At 49.6% G+C, this 21,522-nt stretch overlaps 1 protein-coding gene across 1 annotated transcript; it reads left to right on the top strand.

The window, feature by feature from the left end:
• The first annotated feature begins 1,990 nt into the window (after positions 1-1,990).
• TRPV2 (transient receptor potential cation channel subfamily V member 2) lies at positions 1,991-18,541 on the top strand. Its single transcript, XM_042781620.1, has 14 exons — positions 1,991-2,190; positions 4,393-4,526; positions 7,052-7,345; positions 8,189-8,487; positions 9,473-9,646; positions 10,107-10,262; positions 11,056-11,154; positions 11,983-12,053; positions 12,788-12,953; positions 14,519-14,585; positions 14,691-15,025; positions 15,990-16,117; positions 16,338-16,417; positions 18,447-18,541. The coding sequence occupies exons 1-14, from the start codon at positions 1,991-1,993 to the stop codon at positions 18,539-18,541; spliced, it is 2,298 nt and encodes a 765-aa protein (XP_042637554.1).
• The last annotated feature ends 2,981 nt before the right edge of the window (positions 18,542-21,522 follow it).

The raw sequence follows: 21,522 nt of genomic DNA on the forward strand, positions 1-21,522 counted from the left end.
CCCACTTCCTCCGGCAGCCTAAAGCGCTAGGAAGCACTGGGTTCCCAGCACGCAACTCGCCACGCCTTGGCCTCTGCTGTGCGGGGTAAGTCCGTAGGGCAGCTAACGCCTCCTAGGGCCCCCAACCTGACAATGAAGGATGGGGAGGAGACACCCTGTGGGCTTCTGGCTTCCCAGCTCCAAGCCAAGGTCTACCGGCAGCTCCGGCCCTCTCTGCTTGGTCAGGCTCTGTTGCCAGGGTGGCCTGGGGAGTGGTGGAGGTGGGGTAGGGGCTGGCCTGACAGCTATTGCTGCTGGGGCTTGGGAGTGGTGGGCTATGGCACTGGGGCAGAATGGCAGGAAGGGGTGAGAGCATAACCAGGCTGAATGGTCTCTGGCCAGGGAAGACACAACATTGTAGGTCCAAAGATGGTGAGTTACAACTGCATGTCAAGGCAGATCCCCCTGCCTCTGTGGGAAAATGGCCCACACAGGTCCCTGGGGTCTAGAAGAGCCTGAGACAAGGCCAAGGGGAGTGGACCAGGCCCTTCCCCGATTCCACCTCTCTGCTTCCCATCCTTCAGCTCTTTATCCCTGTGGTCTCCTCACCCACCTCTGACTCTTTTCCTACTTCTGCTCCTGCCCACTGAGGGGCACAGGAGTTATCCCCCTCCCCCAGACTGGGGCCCCACCCCTTGCCATGTGATGGGAGGTTGGTTTCATTTTTCCAGTGAGGGTGAGAGTGTACTGTCAGCTGAGCCCAGCCTGGGGCCCAAGGTGAGGCAGCCAGCGAGGGGCTCTCTCACCTTTCTGAAGACCCCAGAGACCCCCAAGGCACAGAGAGGTGTAGTGGGATACCTTAAGAAATGACTCAGACTGAAAATACAGAACCAGGCCTGAAGGGTTTTGAGAATTGAAGAGGAACATCATGGTAGATTAAGATAGTTTTAGTCCTGCCAAGGGCTGTGTGTCCTTGGGAAAGTCACTTCCCCTTTCTGAGCCTTAATTGTCCTGGCAGCACAGGAGACTGTTGAACTAGACTAGCAATTTTCTAAGGAGCTCCGGTGGCCTAAGGCATTAGACTATTAACCAGAAGCTTGGTGATTTTCCAGCAGTTTTCCCTGAGCTCTCCACTTCCATGGCAAGAGGTTGAGGGAACGGGTCCTACCCCAGCAACTGTACTTTGATCTGTTGTGAGTATTGGCTTCTGAGCAAAATGTTGTTTGGAGAAAGGGTTTTGCTGTTAATGCAAAAGTTTGTTACCCCCTGACCAGGGTCTGTGGCTTCTCTGATTTTTGGAAGTCCTAGGGGAAATTGAGGTGGTTAAATTTGTGTGTCACCTTGGCTGGGCCTGGTTGAGTGGTTGGGCAGCTGAATGTGGTTATTCCCCATGATGAGATTGGTGATTAACTCCATGGTGGAATCTACTGGAGCAGCTGAGTAGCTGCTTTGGGTATGGGGTCTGCTTCCTGTATATAAGAAACAGCTTTGGGAATGGTTTCTGGCTTATGGCGTGCTTGAACCCTGCATGTAGCCGAGTTGTCAGTCTACTTCCATAGTGATACTATCTTGGAAACCCAAGAAGGGGTCACTATCGGTCAGATCTGACTTGATAACAGTGAGTTTGATGGGTTTTTTTAGGGGGAAAGTCAGGGATTTGATTTGCATCTGATGGCTTCTGGCTCTTTTTGTGGAACAATTCATAGAAGCCAGCCCTTTTGAGTTCCTGTTCTTTACCTGTACCAGGATGTGGGGCCATCTTCATGCCACAGGCCTCCCTCTCTCTCCTCATCTACTGCCTTCTTTCCTCCAGCTCTCTCCCCCCTATTGTTGGTCTGAGCGCCCTCCTGCACTGTGAGTTGGTCTACTTGCACTCAGCTTTTAAATAATTTCTATTGCAGGCCCCAGCCAGACCTCCCACTCCAACACATACCAGGAAGGAGAGGGGACCTCCTGACATCTGCATCTCCACAGAGATTGGAGTTGGACAGAGCAGCCTCCTCCCACTAGGATGACATCGCCCTCCAGCCCTTCTGCTTTCAGGCTTGAAACATCAGATGGAGGCCAGGAAGATGGCACCAAGGAAGACAAAGGAAATCTGGGCCATGGGGATGGGCCACCTCCAATGGAGTCACCATTCCAGGGCGAGGACCGGAACTTCTCCCCTCAGATCAAAGTGAACCTTAATTTCCGAAAGGGAATAGGTGCCAGGTAAGGAAGTAAATGAGGTGGGGGAGAAGAGATCCACTCTCCTCCAGGAGATCTGTGCTTCCTCTGCAGACTCAATGAGTCCCTTGGTCTGACTCAAGAGCTCGGCTGGCTGAACTCTGCTTTACTCTCTGCGGTTGCTCTTTCTGGAACCTTCTGGCTTTCTGCACTCTGAGACCTTGTTCTATTTAATAGGGACACACTCTTCTAACTGCCTTTCGCATCCCCCTTGTTTGGGCCCAGACTCCTCCCCTGTTAGAGCCTCTGTGGGGGATGATAGTAAGATCCATATTCTAGTCATGGTAGAGAATCAAGGAGATCTGTAATTTTCCAGGCATTTCTTGGTTCTACTTCATGGCTGAAACTATCCCCCAGGGAATATAGACTTGGAGTATTGGGGGCAGTGACTTCTGCAGTGAGTCATCTGCTCTCTGACTTTCCTGGTGGTCTCTCCACCAATTCATATTATGTGAGCCCGCTATTTTCTGGAGTCCTGCTTCCAGTCCAGTGGGAGAGCTGACCCTGGCATCCCCCACCAACATGAGGCCTGCCATATGAGGCAACAGAGTCCTCATGAGCTAGGCAAGATTACCAGGGAAACCTCTCCTTTCCTCCATCATACCTGAGATGTGACTACCCTCTTTGGCCTCATGGGCTAGAGCCCTCTGTGCTGTTTGGGTTGGAGCCAAACTCCTTCAGCCCCAGGGCAGCAAAGGATGAAAGTATGAAGTTTTTGGGAGCTGTGTAGCCTATCAGTGTCTCCATCTGTGTCCTCATCAGACTTCTTTATCCCAGGACCATGATGCCATTCTGATGACTGGAAGTGCTTTGTCCAAATGGCTTACTTCCTGTAGCCAGACTCCCCAGAGGGCTCTCTCTAGTCAGCCACAGATACTTCTTGGTCATGCTGTGGTCATGTGGCCTGTGAGATGGATGCAGCATGAAGCAGATATGCAGCCTTGATCACTTGACTGCTAACCAGAAGGCTGGCGGTTCAAACCCACCAGCCACTCCTCGGAAGGAAGGTTGGGCAATCCTACTTCCGTAGTGATACTGCCTTGGAAACCCAAGGAGGGGTCGCTATGAGTCGGGGCCGACTCGACGGCATACAACAACAACAGTGATCAGGAGGCAGTGGCTTGTTCTAGAAAAGTCATGCGGGTACAACAATCATCCCTACTTATCAGAGAGCCACAGCCACTAAACCCTCATCTGACTAGCCTTTTCCAGGAAGATGTGAGGCTGGGACCTGAGGGTCCTCAAAGCATCCAAGGCCCTCCTCCTGACTTATGTTTGTCCCTTCATATCTGCTGGTCATGGTGCCAGGAGTCCTGGGGACAAGCTTCCCTCCTGTGAATAGTGGCATTGCCCAGAAGGAAGTGTTCTATACCCTTTCCCCTCCCCAGACACTTAGATGGCATTGACCTACAAGGCCCCATTCAGGGTCTGTGGAAGAGATTTCCCAGAAGTGAAGCTTCTTAGTGAGACTCTTGGTAAGTCAGTGCTGGGCACACCTGTTACCCTAAGACTCTTGGAGAAATCTCTTGCTGGCCACCTTAGAATCTCTCTAGGGGTTAGGAGTCAGGGTCTGGAGTTTGCCCCTGTCAGAACCCCAGTTCTGCACTGACCTGTGTGACTTTGAGCAAGTTACTTTACTTCCATTTTTGTGTAAATAGTTATTCCTGATCCCTAGGACTGAAATGAGTATTGAAGATGATTATTCCATGGTTAGTCAGTAGGTGGCTTCTAAGAAGAGGAGGGGCTATTCTCAGTTCCCTTCATTGAGGCCAAGGATACGTACAATGGCTCTCAGACCCAGACCCAAGCTCCAGAGCTACTACAAATTGCCCTTCTTGAAATAGACCTGTCGTTTATGAAGTGGGATATTGAGTTTGTTGTGAATAAAGCATCAAAGCACCTGGAAATGCTGAAAATATCTGTGATGACTGGAGTCCTGGGAATGCTTCAAATTAGTACCCTGGACAGCCCTTTCTCCCTTCCCCCATCCCAGGGCACTGAGGGGGGGGGGTTGGGGGGGGATTGGGTTGGGTTGGTCTCCTTGATCTGCCCTAGAAGGTTAGAGATGGTTAGAGATCCCAGAAGAGCCTCCCTCAGGACTCCTGGGCCTGACAAGGGGTGGAGGGCCAGTGCTTAGATAGTCAGAGGCCCTTTTCCAGCAGGAGTCACAAACTAACTTCTCTACAGCCAGCCAGACCCAGACCGCTTTGATCGCGACCGGCTCTTCAGTGTGGTCTCCCGAGGAGTCCCGGAGGAGCTGACCGGGTTGCCAGAGTACCTGCGCCGGACTAGCAAGTACCTCACAGACTCAGAATACACAGGTAGGCCCATCCTTTAGGGCCAGATGTAGTATTCTTTGGCAGAGCTGGGGAGGCTGGGTGAGCTCCTGGGTCAGGAGCTAAGAGACATGTGTTCTCACTAGCCTGCCTGCCACTCCCTGGCTGCTCAGGAGATGGCTGCTGGAGGCTCTGTGGACAGAGCCAAGACAGCTGGGCCTCCTACTTCTACTCAATGCACTGGGCTCCTGACCTACCTCATTACCCCCAGCCCCATTTCACTGGCTGAGTGGATAGTTGAGGACACCCTTGGAGCATTCTTGTATTAATCACAGCATTGTTGAGATATAATTCACACACCATATACCTTGTAAACCTGAGAGCATTCTTTGCAGAAAATTTAAGTATCTTTAAGGTTTGGGCGGGAGCTCTGGTAGCACAGTGGCTAAGGCACTTGACTGCTAACCAGAAAGCTGGCGGTTCAAACCCACCAGCCACTCCTCGGAAGGAAGGTTGGGCAATCCTACTTCTGTAGTGATACTGCCTCGGAAACCCAAGGAGGGGTCGCTATGAGTCAGGGCTGACTTGACGGCACATAACAACAACAACCAGGTTTGGGCTGATTAGAAAAATAATAGTTGTGCACTGCAGAAGACTCAAGCAGAAAGGCAATGTATAAAGATAAGGGTAAAACAGTCTGTCATCTTGAGTCCCTTGTTAATTGTTTGGGGTACATCTTTCCCGACTTTTTTTAGTACATTAGACATGTAGTTACATAAATGGGGTCTTATCATCCATATTGATTTGTAATGTGCTTCCTCCACCTCCCCCCACCCCACCCACCCAACTTAATACATCTTGGAGCACTTTCCATTTCAGTATATTTACTTCTTCCTTATCCCTGGGTGGTGCAAATGGTTATTCTGCTTGGCTGCTAATTGAAAGGTTGGAGGTTCGAGACCACCCAGAGGAACCTTAGAAGAAGAACCTGGTGATCTACTTCTAAAAAATCGGCTACTGAAAACCCTATGGAGTATAAGGAGCTCTCATGGCATAGTGCCTAAGGCACTTGACCAGAAGGCTGGCAGTTCAAACCTAGCAGCCACTCCTAGGAAGGAAGACTGGGCAATCTACTTCTGTAGTGATACCACCTTGGGAACCCAAGGAGGAGTGGCTATGAGTTGGATCTGACTTGATGGCAGTGAGTTTGGTTTGGTTTTGGTGAGGGAGTATAGGTCTACTCTGACACACGTGGATTACTGTCAGTCAGAAATGACTCCACAGGAACTGTTTTTGCTTTGTTTTGTCTTTGTTTTTCACTTTTAACTCGGTCACTTTAACAACTGCAGAGTTTTCCATTGTGTAGATTTACCATAATTTAGTTAACCAATTCTGTGGACCAGTAAGCAACATCATGATAAACAGAGAAAAGGTTGACATTGCAAGGATTTAATTTTATTTGGATGCACAGTCAGTGCCCATGGAAGCAGTAGTCAAGAAATCAATGTGCTGCAGTGGGCAAATCTGCTGTGAAAGACCTCTTTAAAGTGTTAAAGGGCAAAGATACTACTTTGAGGACTAAGGTGCCCCTGACCCAAGTCATGGTATTTTCAATTGCCTCATATGCAAGTGAAAGCTAGACAATGAACAAAAGGCAGAAGAAGAATTGATTACTTTGGATTAATGTTGTTGGTGAAGAATATTGACAACACCATGGATTGCCAGAAGAAGGAACAGATCTGTCTTGGAAGAAGTATAGCCAGAATGCTTGTTAGAAGTGAGGATGGTGAGACTTTATTTTACACACTTTGGTGATGTTATCAGGAGGGACAAGTCCCTGGAGAAGGACATCATATTTGGTAAAGTAGAGGGTCAGTGAAAAAGAGGAAAAACCTCAATGAGATAGATTGACACAACAGCTACAACAATGGGCTCAAACATAGCAATGATTGTGAGGATAGAGCAGGACTGGCAGTGTTCTGTTCTGTTGTACACAGAGTCACTATGAGTTGGAACCAACTTGATGGCACTAACAACAATTCTTTGTTGATAGCTGTTTAGGTTGTTTATAGCTTTCACCTACAACTTTCTGTGTGCTGGGTTTCTCTGTGTTAAATACTTCATGCATGTTATTCTACTTGATCCCTACAATAGCCATGGAAGGGTTATTTCTATTTTACAGTGAGAAAAACGGAGGTGAAAAGAGGTCATGTGATTTGTCTGAGGAGACAGAGCCGTTAAGTATGGGAGCCACTTAGAGATACTGCTATGGATGTCTTTGTATAGACATCTCTGCACATGGGGTGAAACTTGATTTCTAGGGCAGAATTTATAGTCGTTTTTAATATCTGTTGGTGTTTTAATACCTGTTGACTGATGTTTAATACCCTCCAGCATGGCTATGTTGACCCAGGCTCTCATCAGTAGGGTATAGCAATCCTTTTTTACCCTCCCAAAGGGAACTTTGGGATCTTGAGATCTGCTGCACAGACTGGCAGGCAGACCAGAGGCTTCAGGTCTGTGCATCCTCTGTGCATTCTCCACATCTCCTCCCCTCTCCTCTCCCACAGAGGGCTCCACAGGGAAGACATGTCTCATGAAGGCTGTGCTAAACCTTCGGGAGGGCACCAATACCTGCATCCTGCCTCTGCTGCAGATTGACCGGGACTCTGGCAATCCATGGCCCCTGGTCAACGCCCAGTGCACAGATGAGTACTACCGAGGTCATAGTGCCCTGCACATTGCCATTGAGAAGAGGAGCCTGCTGTGCGTGAAGCTCCTTGTGGAGAATGGGGCAGATGTGCATGCCCGGGCCTGTGGCCACTTCTTCCAGAAGAGGAGCCAAGGGGCTTGTTTCTATTTTGGTAAGCAAGCCTTTCTTGAATAAATTGAGGTGTAGAGAGGTTGAAAGGAGCTCTGGGGGTGTAGTGGTTAAGGAATTTGGGTGCTAACCAGAAGGTCAGTGGTTTAAACCCACCAGCTTCTCTGTGGGAGGAAGATGAGGTAATTTACTTCCATAAAGATTTATATTCTTGCAAACCCAGTTGGGGTCACTATGAATCAGAATTGACTCGATGGTAATGGGTTTGGTTTGGTTTTTGTTTAGAGGGGTTGAGGGCTTTGCCTGAGGTCATACAGAGTGTAGCAGAGCTGGTACTTAAACCCAGGACTGCCTGGCACTGATGCCCATGCTTTTACCCATTTGGCTACCTGCAAAAGCTATTTGCCTTAAGAGCTGTTTTATCTTTATCTGGCCAAGGAGGCTTGACACATACCCAGGGAAAAGGAGCTAGGACTGGCATGTAGGGGGATTGGGCAGACAAGGCCTGACTGCTGAGTAAAGGGATGTCCATACTAGGCATCAGTGGGCCTGGGCTGCAACAAAGAAAAGAGAGATGGGAGATGGGATCCTTGGTTGGCCAGACACTGTTTCATCCACTTAGCCTTGGGTCAGAGCAGGACAGGACTGCATCTGCCAGCACTCCTGGGAAAAGGGGACAGTTGCCCTGAGCAGGGATCATCCTCCCCTCACCATGCATGCCTAGGTGGGCTGAGCTCCCTAGCCCCAGTGCTGAGGCAATACTTCCTTCTCTCCTTTGGGTGCTGTGACCTGGTTCCTGGAGGCTTGGCCTTCTGCTCAGAGGAATGTGAGAAGTAGGCACGTATAAAAGGGAAGCTCAAGGCCCAAGCTGCACCCTCACCCCCAGGTGAGCTGCCCCTTTCTCTGGCTGCGTGCACCAAACAATGGGATGTAGTGACCTACCTCCTGGAGAACCCTCACCAGCCGGCCAGCCTGCAGGCTGCTGACTCCCTGGGCAACACAGTGCTGCATGCCCTGGTGATGATTGCTGACAATTCAGATGAGAACAGTGCACTGGTGATCCGCATGTATGACGCGCTCCTGCAAGCTGGTGCCCGCCTCTGCCCCTCCGTACAACTTGAGGACATCACCAACCTGCAGGGCCTCACACCCCTGAAGTTGGCTGCCAAGGAGGGCAAAATTGAGGTGAGTGGCTGTCCCTCCCCCCTCCTCACCTCTCCAGGAAGCAGCAGGAGTTACCAGTGATTTTTGCAGAAAAGTGGGGGTGGGAGGTCTCTAGAGCAGTAGTCTCTACACTTTTTGATTAAACACACCTATTTGTAAGAAATAAGGAGCTCTGGTGGCGTAGTGCTTAAGGCATTTGACTGCTAACCAGAGAAGGCTGACAGTTCAAACCCACCAACCACTCCTTGGAAGGAAGGTTGGACAATCTACTTCCGTAATGATACAGCCTCAGAAATCCAAGGAGGGGTCACTGTGAGTTGGATCTGACTCAACGGCAGTGTGTTTGGTTTTGGTTTGGTTATTTAATTTTTTTTAAAGTTTTTTTAAATTAAGATGAGAAACAAACATACATGAAGGTTTTAATATTTTATTCCTGCTTCCCAGTTTCTGAAGCATCTCCTGGGGTGTGTGCATTCCACTTGGTTGTCTAGAGATTTGCCTGTGTGATCTGTGTAAGCCACATCCAGGTCAGGAGCTTCTTTACCCCCATCCTCATTTGCAAAACCAAATTGCTTCTTACTTGTTGGAGTTAGGTAGTCCTTTCTACATCTGCTGAAAGCTCCAGACTCTGAGCACAGATGTGCACAAATATGCATTCCTGAGAGCCTCTAATCCTAAGGGGCCTTGAGGACCACTGGGCCAGGTGTGTCTCTGCCATCTGAGGAGCCCAGGAAAGGCACAGCTGTAGGCAGGAGGTGGGAAGGAAGAGACAGGCTGGCTGCAGGCCCTGGGCATATGTAGGTGAGTGGTGGAATGTCTGTGTTGTGGGTGAGCATGTGTGGACATTTGAGAGTTAATACATATAGAGTCATGTGTGTCTGGAGTATGTGTGTTCTGCTGTAGCTCTGTAGTTGGTGAGCAGCATTTTAGGGCACTGAGTGTTTCCAGCCTCTGAACGTCTGTGCTGGGAGGCAGCCCAGCCAGGCTCAGGCAACTTGCCCTGCAGATTTTCAGACACATTCTGCAGCGAGAGTTCTCAGGGCAGTGCCAGCCCCTTTCTCGAAAGTTCACTGAGTGGTGCTACGGGCCTGTTCGGGTGTCCCTGTACGACCTGGCTTCTGTGGACAGCTGGGAGGAGAACTCAGTACTGGAGATCATCGCCTTTCACTGCAGAAGCCCGGTGAGCCTGCAGGGATTGTGGGTGTGAGGCATGGGCCAGGCAGAGCTCCCTGCAAGGACCACTCTAGCCATATTCTTTGTGCTGTGGGGGTATGGGGGTGTGGCTGCCTATCCCGGCAGGTATCACCCTGACTCTAGCTGCTGGCTCACACTCATTACACACTTCAGTTCCAGCCAACCAGGGGTCATGTCAGGGTCACAATGGCAACCATCAAGGGCCTCCCTGTTGACCAGCACCTGCTACACCTAGTCTAGAGTAGAGAGAGTGGCTCTTGGTCACTTAATAGCCATGAGGGCTGGAGTGCAAGGAGGAGAGGGGTCATTCGGGGCTGCTGTGGGTGTAGGAGCCTGCGCCCCACCCTCTCCTCCATTTCCTCTGCCCTTACATTGAGCCTGCCATGAAATGAGCTCTCTATATACACTTGCTGAACATACCCATGGCTGTCCTGCTTCCACCCCAGCACCGACACCGAATGGTGGTTTTGGAGCCGCTGAACAAACTGCTACAGGCAAAATGGGAGCTCCTCACCTTCAAGTTCTACTTCAACTTCCTATGTTACCTGGTCTACATGATCATCTTCACCGCTGTTGCCTACCACCAACCTACCCTGGAGAAGGTAAGGCCTGAGGAGGGGGCACATTCTGGGGGAAGACTTCCTGGAAACAACCTTGGATGAAGATGAATCTCAGATTAGAGTGGGATTTGCCCAGGCTCTTACACAGCCAGTAACAGTACAGAAGCCAACCCCATCATAGTAATATTATTACTAATCCTAGTAGTTTGTACAGTACTTATTGAATGCTTACCACATATGAGAAAGTATTCTAAGTAATTTACATGTGGTCACTTATTTAATGGGTAGTGCAAACAGTTAATGTGTTCAGCTGCTAACTGAAAGGTTAGAAGTTCAAGTCAACTCAGAGGTGCCTTGGAAGAAAGGCCTGGTGATCTACTTCTGAAAAATCAGCTTTGAAAACCCTCTGAACACCGTTCTACTCTGACATGTGTGGGTCATTGAGTCTGAGTCAAATTGATGGAAATTGGCACTGATAACTTATTCAATTCTCCCATTGACCCTCTGAGATGAGGAACCATCAGTATTCCCAGTTAATAGTTGAGGAAAGGGAAGCACAAAGAGGTTAAGTAATTTATTCAAGTCAGTGCAGCTTGTGAGTTCTAGAGATGGGATTTGAAGCTGGCTCTAGATCCCATGCTCATAAACACTATACAAAGTGCCTCACCATAGACTGGAATCCAGGGTTTCTGCCCTGGAGCCCATGTTCCTTCTGCTGTTCTGAGTGATCTCTCTATAGTTCAGGCCTAGAATGGGCCCTTGGATCCAGCTCCCAGAGGGCAAGCTGTCAGACAGAGGACTCACAGCCCACTGTCTTATCTGAGTGTGTCTTCAGCAGGCCTTCCTCCCCCTGAAAGCGACAGGTGGAAACTCCATGCTGCTGCTGGGCCACATCCTGATTCTGCTTGGGGGGCTGTACCTCCTCTTAGGTCAGGTGAGGATTCCCTCCCCCCACCTCTCTGCTTCTTCCCCCACCCCATTTTTCCAAGAAGCAAACTAGAATTCTGCTACAGAGGCTTACAGCAAATTCACTGTAACTCCTTACTAGTGGGCAAACCAAATCCTATGTCAGGTAGCACCCAGACCAATCTTCTGCAGTTGAGGGGTATGGGTGCTGACCTTTTGCCATGCTGTGATTTCTGGGGTGCCTGTAGTATAGCCAGTGGCTTCTGTGGCAGTGCTGGCTCTGTCCTTCTGGAACTGCATCTGGAAGCTCCTCTCCCAGGTCCCTCTGTGGGACACTTCCTACTTAGGGACCACAGGAGGCTGAGGGCAAAAGGGGTCCAACCCATCTCCCTCTGCAGGGCCTCTTCCATTGAAAAGGCTGGAAATTTTCAGGACACAGGCTGGCCACAAGGGCACCGAGACCCTCTTGGAGTGGGCAGAATTAACCCAATTGGCTGCAATAGAGGGTGTGCTCTGGGAGGCCAGGTAGGGGGAGTGGAAAGAGTGCTCCTCTTTGAAGCTACCATAGATTGCTGGATTCTTATTCTGGATCTGCAGGGAACAAGGAGGCCCTGACACTGTCTAGGTGTCTACTCCTTTTAGAAAGAGTATCCAGACCATTCTGAGCTAATTAGAAGGATTCATGCATCCTCAAAAGTCAAAGCTGTAGCTCCTGAGGGGGTCCTGGCTGGAGGCCCCCACACAGCCAGACCGGCAGTCCCTCAGTCCACAGGCAGGGAGCATCATGGGGGTGGGAGCTCCTGTCCCAGGGACCGCACACAAGTTCACATTCTTTTGTCTTCTTCCCACCCTGCAGCTGTGGTACTTTTGGCGGCGCCGTCTGTTCATCTGGATCTCGTTTATGGACAGCTACTTCGAGATCCTCTTGTATGTAGGGCCTCACTCCTCCTCATCCACTGTCCAAGGGTTGGAAGAGACAGGCATGGCAGAAAGCACCAGGGCCCTTTAGAGGCAAGAACACAGGGGCCAGGGCATTGGGACCAGAGTGGAACCGGACCCAAGAGTATGGCCTATCCTTTCTCCTGGGGCTCTTTATGCACCCATCCTTGTCAATTACCACCATGACCATGATATTTACATTTGTTGACACTTATTAGGCACCAATAGAACCTGGAAGGAGCTCTGGCAGTGTAATGGTTAAGGCATTTGGCTGCTAACCAGAAGGTCAACAGCAGTTCGAACCTACCAGCTGCAGAAGAAAGATGAGGCATTCTGCTTCTGTAAAGATTCATGGCTTTGGAAACCCTCTGGGGGTCACTATGAGTCAGAATCAATTCAATGGCAGTGAGTTTGGTTTTCTGAGTAGATCTTGACCTCTTTACATGTATTACTTTATTTAATCTTCACAAACACTCTATGAGTTTGGTATTATTACCATTATGCCCATTTTATGGGGAAGGGAACTGAGACCCACAGAGTTAAATTACTTGCCCAAGATGGATGGGTATTCTTGGTAGACCTTGGTGTCCGATCCTCCAACCAACCCTTTCTGCTTATGGACAGCTGCTCAAGGCATCAGACTGGGGTGAGAGAGGCAGTGTCAGTGCTAGCCAGTAGGGGCAGAGGTACCCAGGAGCTGACCCAGACCCTCCCCCATGCAGCCTACTCCAGGCCCTGCTCACAGTGCTGTCCCAGGTGCTGTGTCTACTGGCCATAGAGTGGTATCTGCCCCTTCTTGTGTCCTCTCTGGTGCTGGGCTGGCTGGACCTACTCTACTATACACGTGGCTTCCAGCACACAGGCATCTACAGCGTCATGATCCAGAAGGTGAGAGGGAGATGCAGCCCGGGGCATCCCCACAGGTAGGGCTGGATGCAGCAGCCCTGTCCAGCAGTCAGACAGGCAGAGGCTTTCCCCCATAGCTAACCTGGGTAGAGGAGAGCCTGAGCGTGTCTACCTGGGTATCATCCATCCAGACACTCACTGCATGTAAGCGTAAGCATGAGCCTGCACACCCATGATTTCAGGGGTCTCACACATATGCACACATACGTACATATGTGTGTGCCAGCATTCACACAGGAACACATGCATCACTGTACACAATGGAACAGAAGATAGAGAAATAAGCTCACTGGTGTGTCTGTGCCCTGGAGCAAGTGGGTATATGTGTCTATATTCATTTACTTATTCAATAAATATGTAGGGAATGCTTACTATGCACCAGTACTCTTCTAAGTGTTGGTATTATAGCAGTGAACAAAATAGATAAGCCCTTGCTCTGTGAAGCTGACATTCTAGTGGGTGGCGTAGTGCCTAAGGCATTTGACTGCTAACCAGAAGACTGGCGTTTCAAAGCTACCAGCCACTCCTCGGAAGGAAGGTTGGGCAATCTACTTCCATTGTGATACCGCCTCAGAAACCCAAGGAGGGGTCACTATGAGTCGAATCGACTCGATGGCCGTGAGTATGTATGATAAGAAAATGAGAGAAAATTTCAGAATGCTAAATTCTATGAAGGAAATATATAGGAAAATCGGATGCAGAATACTTTAGCTATGATGGTTTGGGAAGGCCACTCTGAAGAGGTGACATTGAAGTTGTGACCTGAAAGACTGATTCAGCCATCACAGAGCCAAGGCTGAAGGGCTTTATGCAGAGGGAACAGGGTTAAAGGCCTCCTTGTGGTTGGGGACAGAGAAGACCAGGGTGGCTGGAGAAGAGTGAGAGAGAAAACAGGGCAGAGAGTTGAGGAGGAAGGTAGAGGTTAGGGGCCTTGTTGGTCATGGAGGGGTTTGGAGATCCCTGGAGCGTTTTAGGAGTCCTTGGGTGGTGCAGTGCGTAAGGCATTTGACTGTTAATCAGAAGACTGGTGGCTCAAACCCATCAGTTTTTCCATGAAAGGAAGATGGGGCAATCTATTTCTGTATCAGATACCCAATGGGGGTTGCTATGAGTTGGAATTGACTCGATGGTAGTGAGGTTTTTTTGTTTTTCTTTTTTTGAGTGGGGGGGCATACAAATGGTTGAGCACTGGGCTGCTAACCAAAAGTCTAGAGGTTTGAGTCTATCCATAGGAGCCTTGGAAAAAAAAGACCTGGGGATCTCCTAAAAAAAAAGCCATTGAAAACCCTATTAAGCACAGTTCTACTCTGACATGCATGAGGTCACTGTGAGTTGAAATTGACTCAATTGCAACTAGTTTGCTTTTGTTTGTGGAAAGTTTTAAGCAGAATGATGTCATCTGATGTGGATTTTTAAAAGATCACTTTGCTCAATGTGTCTGTACACATGTTGTATGCATGTGTGGGGCATGTGCATGGGTACCCGTGCTTGGGGTTGTGCCTGGTGGCTCAGTCTCTTACCCCAGCTCCTGGGCACATGTGTTGCAGGTCATCCTGAGGGACCTGCTCCGCTTTCTTCTGGTCTACTTTGTCTTCCTTTTTGGCTTCGCTGTAGGTAAGGCCACCCCTTGAGCCCCACCTATGCTTTGCCCACAATATACCCCCTTAGGGCTCCTACCCAGGCTAAGGACACCATTCTCTCCCTCCCTCCCTCCTGCAGCCCTGGTGAGCCTGAGCAGGGAGACCCAGGGCTCCGAGGCCCCCACAGGCCTCAATGCTACAGATGCAGTGCATCACAAGGTAGGACAGGACACAGAGGATAATGTGACCCCATATAGGGGCATCCTGGACGCCTCCTTGGAACTCTTCAAATTCACCATCGGCATGGGCGAGCTGTCCTTCCAGGAGCAGCTGCGTTTCCGTGGGGTGGTGCTGCTGCTGCTGCTGGCCTATGTGCTGCTCACCTATGTCCTACTGCTCAACATGCTCATTGCTCTCATGAGTGAGACTGTCAACAGCGTTGCCACCGACAGCTGGAGTATCTGGAAGCTTCAGGTGCCACCAGGGAGCCACCTCTCCTCCTCCCCAAGGACCCAGCTGAGCTGGGCCCACCTGACTGTGTGCTGAGTCTGAGTCTCCTTCATCAATTGATGGAGAAGCCTTGGCTCTTTATAGGGCTGTTGTGAGAATTGAATATGTTCATAGATGTAAAGCATTTGGACAGTGCCAAGCACATAGTAGTAGATGGTCAGTGTGTCTGCTATTATTATCAATATTATTATAATCGAGTATCAGTTGAATCCCTATTACTGGTAGGCTTAGGCGCAGTGCTGGGTGCTGAAGACATAGCAGAGAACAAGGCACAGTCCCTGCCCTCATGGAGCTTATATTCTATGTTCATCTATATGTAAAATGGGATCGGTTTGGTAGGGGTGTGAAATCCCAGGCTGGCTCAGCCTGGAGGAGTTAGGTGAGGAGGACAGAGTCCTCTGTAAGTAAAGAAGCTAATATGACACCCAGACACCCACGTACCATGGAAGTAACAGCTCCTCCCTGATTGTGGAAGGGTCAGGGTGGGTCTGGGAAAAGCCTTGCCTGGGGTGCTGGCTCTGCTACCAATTAATTGTTGCCTCTTGGGCAAATCCTTCTCCTAACTCACTGTGTGTGAGTGCACAGGCACATGTCTGGGACTGTGCAAATCAAGATCTATCCAGAATGTTAGGGGATTCTGGAAGCTGTAACAATGTAATAGCAATAGCAAGTAATCATTGAGCACTTGCTCCCTGGTGTGTGTTATCCTCGTTCTACAAATGGGGAAATGCAGATTCAGAGAGAGTCAGTGCCCAACACCACATAGCTCATAAAATGTTGGAGCCAGGATTCAAAGTCACATGCTTAACAGTCTCTGGTTATACTGTAAAGTGCTGTGGTGCACCTTCCTGCTCCCCTTGTCCTGTGTATCCCCCTTCCTCCAGGCAGGGTCCCAGACCTCTTTATCTGATGCATCCTTTGTCCCCAGAAAGCCATCTCTGTCCTAGAGATGGAGAATGGCTACTGGTGGTGCCGGCAGAAGAAGAAGCGGGCAGGGGTGATGCTGACGGTGGGCACCAAGCCGGATGGTAGCCCTGATGAGCGCTGGTGCTTCAGGTGAGTAAAGTGGGCAGGGGGGACACCAGGTGGGATGAGGTGACCCAGTATCCTTCAGGGAAAGGCATAGGAGTGCCAGCCTCCTTGCTATCCTGTCCCCCGTGCCCACCAGAGCCTCTGTACAGTCTGCCCACTTGGGGGTCTTGGGTCCCTTTTGGAGGACAAAGCAGGGCTGACCCTTTGGCTTATGGAGTCTCAAAGCTGCTGTGTGCACACTCAGGGTGGAGGAAGTGAACTGGGCTGCCTGGGAGCAGATGCTGCCCACATTGTATGAAGAGCCAGCAGGAGCCCAAGTCCCCGGTGAGTGGCCATGGTGGCCTGAGGGGCAGTGGTAGTGGGTGTGTCTCTGCTTGGCCTGAAGCCTCTCTTTCCCTGTACCTCCTCCGCAGAGCCACTGCAGTCCTACTCTATGCTTAAGACTGTGCTTCCTCCCTTCCTTCCCACACCAGCCTCCCCACTGGTCTGGCTGTTAGTCATTCCTCCAACTCAACCCTCACATTGCCCCCACTGCTGGCCCCCTTTTCTCTCTGATAAGCTGCACTTCTTTGTTCATTCAATCGGCTACTGAATGCCTGCCCCAGCCATGCCTGGGTTGAGCCTGCACACCTAGTGGGCGAACACGTTAGGAGTAGTTCCTCCTGACTGTCCCCTGCTCTGTGCCTCCTTCCCAGCCTACAGCATGGGAAGCCTTTCTCTGAGCCCTTCTTAAGGGTCCCACTTTTTCCCACTTCATACCACCTTCTTCCATTCCTGTCCCTACACTGCTCCCTCCTACCTCAGAGGCCTGCTCAAGGATTAGCTCTCTTGATAAATGACGTGCCCTTTCTTTCTGGAATCTTTAGAAGCTCCTACCTCATATCTTTGGTTGGCTGTCCTCCTCCCCTTTCTCTCTCTGTCTCTTGCCTGACAAACTTTATTAGAGACTTGCACATTTGGCCCTAACCACCCCCATACACACACCACCCGCCTCAAATGGCCCCTGAATCACCCATGAGCCCTGCTATAGAGAGGCTCTTCTGGGCTGCTTCTGCTCCATGGCCTGTTTGTTTCCCAGGTCCCTGTGTTCCTGACCCTAGCCTCTGTCTGCATGAGGCCCTTACATACATACCTATACCAAGAGGTGTCCTACCTAGGGTTCCTTCTCTGTATATCCTTCCCTCAGAATCTTGCTGCCCCATTACTTCAGTGTCAATATTCCAAAAGTCAAGTTTGTAGCCCCAAGCATTTCACTTCTTCATCCTATAAGCACTGCCTGTAGAGAGGCCTCCAACTCAACACCCCCAATAAGAACAGCCCTGGAAGCTTTACCAGGTAACATATGTGTAAACCCCCACCGTCTAAGTTGGAGGCTTTGAGGGAGCTCTGGTAGCATAGTGGCTAAGACACTTGCCTGCTAACCAGACGGCTGGCGGTTCAAACCCACTAGCCACTCCTCGGAAGGAAGGTTGGGCAATCCTACTTCCGTAGTGATACTGCCTCGGAAACCCAAGGAGGGGTTGCTATGAGTCGGGTTTGACTCGATGGCACATAACAACAACAACAACATGTGCCACCCACTCCTCACCCTGCCCTTCCATCTCCCACTTGGTCCTCACCTCTCAGCAGTCCCTCACCCCTCTTCCTGACTCTCAGTCTCCTTTTCCTGTACCACTTCTGGAACTGTCCAACCTGTACCTCTCTGGATCTTCAGACAAGTCTTCCTGTTCCAGACTTATCCCACTGCAGTCCCTCTAATAGACAAAAACTACACACAGACCAGAAACCACAATGCCCTCCACTGCCTGGAGACCTCACTCTTCAGTGTAGAGGTGAAGGCCCCAAACTGCTATACAAGCCCAAAGCTCACCATCCACAGCTCCATTCGTGGGATAGCCTGTCCACAGTGTTCTTTGCTTTTTTGCTTTCCTGGGTTCCTACCTCTGCCAGAAGGTCCTTCCCACCCCTCTGGGTGTCCAAGTCAGCCCTCTCCACTATGGGACACATCTCTCTTCTCTGAGAACCCTAAGCTCCTAACCTTGATTCCCCTCCTGCTCTTTACCACATCTCTGGTATTCTTATCTCTAACACACAGCCTGTCACTTCCGCAGGCTTTCGGCTCCTGAAGGGGATCCTGTTGGCCTCACTGTGCTTAGCACCATGCCTGACATAGGGAAGGGACCACTGAGGATGTGCTGTGGGAAGAGGGAGGCAGGAAAACTGCTAGGGACTCCAGGGCCACTGGCTATACACAGTGTCTGGCATGGTTTTGTGGCTGTGGGTCCTCCTGTTTCTTCAACACAGCCCTCCTGGGGACACATCCCAGGGGCCAAGCTCCTCATCTCATTTATAGGCACCACAAAGAACCCCACTGTGGCCCCCCCAAGTGACGAGGACTGTGCCTCAGAGGAAGACCATCTGCCCCTCCAGCAACTGGGGCCCCACTGATGGCCCAGACACAGCAGGAGGCAGCAGGACAGAGAACACAGCAGCAGAATAGCCACACCTGCTGGCCCCAGTCCATTCTGGTGAAAATACAAATTTTTTCCCATCACTAATTCTTCTGGAAACTTTATTTGAGTAAAGTTACTGGGCCCCTGGCTGGTGACATTTGCGTGTCTCAGTGTGCACATAGCTGTGTCTGGGGCTGGGCTTCACCTCCCAGGAGACCCTCACCTGGCACCCCCAGTCCCAACCTGTCCTCTTCCTGGGCAGGCAGCTAGCCATGGTGCTGTGCCCGTCACTATGGCAGACACATGAGGTGTGGACATGGGCGAATACAGTCACCTCTCCTCCCTCTCCCACTGCTACTAGGCACCCCTGAAAGCTGCCTCTAAAATGTCTTTCAAACCTCCAGTCTCCTCTGTACCCCTCTGCTGAGTTTAGGCTTAGAGTTTTGCTTTCTGTTCCCACTGGGCTCCTCCTGTAATAGAGCTAAAGCACTTCATTTGTGGAAGGCTGTGGTCCACAGTGAGAGCCCTAACTCCATATTGAGTCTTGACATAAGTTCAGACACTGTTTTTTTCTGATCATTAAACCAGCAATGTGGCAATGCCTAGATGAGCCTGGAACAAACATAGGGAAGGGCAGTTTGTCCTCAGGAAGAGTGTGTTTGAAAGTAGATTATGCTTATACAAATAACTAGGGAACTTGCCTGAGTGTGTCCTTAATGATTTGTTGAAAATAGCTGAATCCTATGAGTCGGGCCGACTCGACGGCACATAACAACAACAACAACAACAACAATCTAATTTAAAGATTGGGGTCCTGATATTGTCTTGTAGCCACCTTGTGGCTATGACTAAGGATCTCATGGTCATGAGTCAGACCCTGCATTAGAACCTAAAATCTAAAGTCATTTGGTTTGCAGAAGGCTGTGGTCTACTGTTGGAACCCTAACACCATCTTGAGCCTTAACCTAAGTTCAGATCCCATTTTGAGTTCTCTATGTTACTTTCCCCAGTGTTTCTGATTTTGACTCACCCATGTAGCCTTGATAATTCCAGGAAAGCCTAGGAAGAGGCAGTAGCTATGATAATGCTGGGAACACCCAGGAAGAGGCAGAGTGATCTCAGGAAGAGCAGATTAACTAGAGTACAGAAAAGGGGCTCACACAAAGAACTAGGGAACTTGCCTAGGTATATCTTTTTAGATATGGCACAGGACCGGGCAGTGTATTGTTCTGTTGTACATAAGGTCGCTATGAGTCAGAGCCCACTCTAAGGTACCTAGAAACAACAACATCATTTTAGAACAAAGAAGACATTTTGATAAAGGACAGGTATCACCCTTATCTTGTTCCTGCCCAAACTATTGTTTAGGTTAGAGGACCAATAAAGATCCTCTTGACTATTACTGAAAATTTATACCATTCATTATTTGAAAGAAACAATCACAGTGATTCAATAATTTTAGCATATCTATGGAGAGATGAAATTTTCATTGATTTGTAATTGTTCTGATGACATATCTGTCCATTTGCCACCTTTGTTTTCCTTTGTTGCATGTGCCAAATAAAAATCTCTTTCCTTCATTACTATAACTTTGTGGTTATTTTCACTTAGGACAACCCAGACCACCACATAGCCAGGTGCTCAAGCCCCAGAACTCAATCCTGTAACCCTTGTTTATCTCCAATTGTGTACATATCCCAATTATGATATTTTCCCAGCTTCTGGAGTCCACCTGCAACAGTGATACCACCAATTTGCTACCAGTCATGATTCTGTGATTTCCTTTATTTTCTGTGACATATAATTAGCCCCATGGCATTGACTAAATGGACACCATTTGGCATCTGTACCATGTACATGCTGATGTTTTTTTCTCATTCTAGATGTTTGTCTGTTTTGTTTTTTTGCCCTGTCTAGGGCTTAATAAGGAGCTCTGGTAGCATAGTGCCTAAGGCACTTGACTGCTAACCAGAAGGCTGGCAGTTCAAACCCACCAGCCACTCCTCAGAAGGAAGATGGGGCAATCTACTTCTGTAGTGATACTGCCTCGGAAACCCAAGGAGGGGTTGCTATGAGTCGGATCTGACTCCACGGCAGTGAGTCTGGTTTTGGTTTTAAGGCTTAATGAAGGGTCTTTGTACAACATGTTGATGCTTTTGAGTTGTGGTGTTGGTGAAGAATACTGAAAGTAACATGGACTGCCAGAGGAACTAACATCTGTCCTGGAAGAAGTACAGCCAGAATGCTCCTTGGAAGTTAGAATGACCAGACTTTGTCTCACCTACTTTGGTCATGTTGTCCCTGGAGAAGGTAAAGTGGAGTGTCAGTGAAAAATGGGAAGGCCCTCAACAAGATAGATTGACACCATGCCTGAAACAATGGGCTCAGGTATAGCAGGGATTGTGAGGCTGGTGCAGGACCAGGCAGTGTTTCGTTCTGTTGTACACTATGAGTCAGAGCTGACTCGACGGCACCTGACATAGAACATGTTTGAATCTGGGTTTTTCCCCCAGCACAAATGATATAGTCTATGGAGGATCCAAATCTATCTTTTGCAGTGGAACCCCTGGGGGTTGAGGACTGGAACAGGAGCCAGAGAAGAGGTGGCTTGTAAATGAACATTTACATTTACATTAGGGAGATGCACTCTTCGGAGAGATTAATCATGGGAGAATAGAAGGACTGTGTATGCACAGGGAGCCAGCTGGCGGGGGGGGGGGGGGGGGGACGGGGACAGGAGTGCATGGGAGGAAAGGGCACATGGAGGAGGTGCCTATGGGGAGGAAGTGGGAGGAGTGTGGGAGATTGCAGATTGTCCTGAGACAAAGTGAATGTGAACTGCTATATGGAAGATGAATTTCACCCAAATCACAGTAAAATTTGGAGGAAAAAAAAAAAACAAAACAGCAATGGGGTCTGCAATGCTTACATATGTAAGCCACTGGAGTACTCAAGAGAGGTCCAGCCTGGTCTTTA

This window comes from Orycteropus afer, unplaced genomic scaffold (assembly GCF_000298275.1).
Source record: "Orycteropus afer afer isolate SDZICR_OR568_19922 unplaced genomic scaffold, OryAfe1.0 scaffold00139, whole genome shotgun sequence".
Lineage (NCBI taxonomy): Eukaryota > Metazoa > Chordata > Mammalia > Tubulidentata > Orycteropodidae > Orycteropus > Orycteropus afer.

Bases quoted from the DNA above. Each gene is read 5' to 3' on its own strand.
- TRPV2 (XM_042781620.1), top strand. From the start codon at position 1,991: ATGACATCGCCCTCCAGCCCTTCTGCTTTCAGGCTTGAAACATCAGAT. The intron at 12,954-14,518 runs GTGAGAGGGAGA...CATGTGTTGCAG, and splicing joins ACAGCGTCATGATCCAGAAG to GTCATCCTGAGGGACCTGCT. The intron at 16,118-16,337 runs GTGAGTAAAGTG...GTGCACACTCAG, and splicing joins GATGAGCGCTGGTGCTTCAG to GGTGGAGGAAGTGAACTGGG.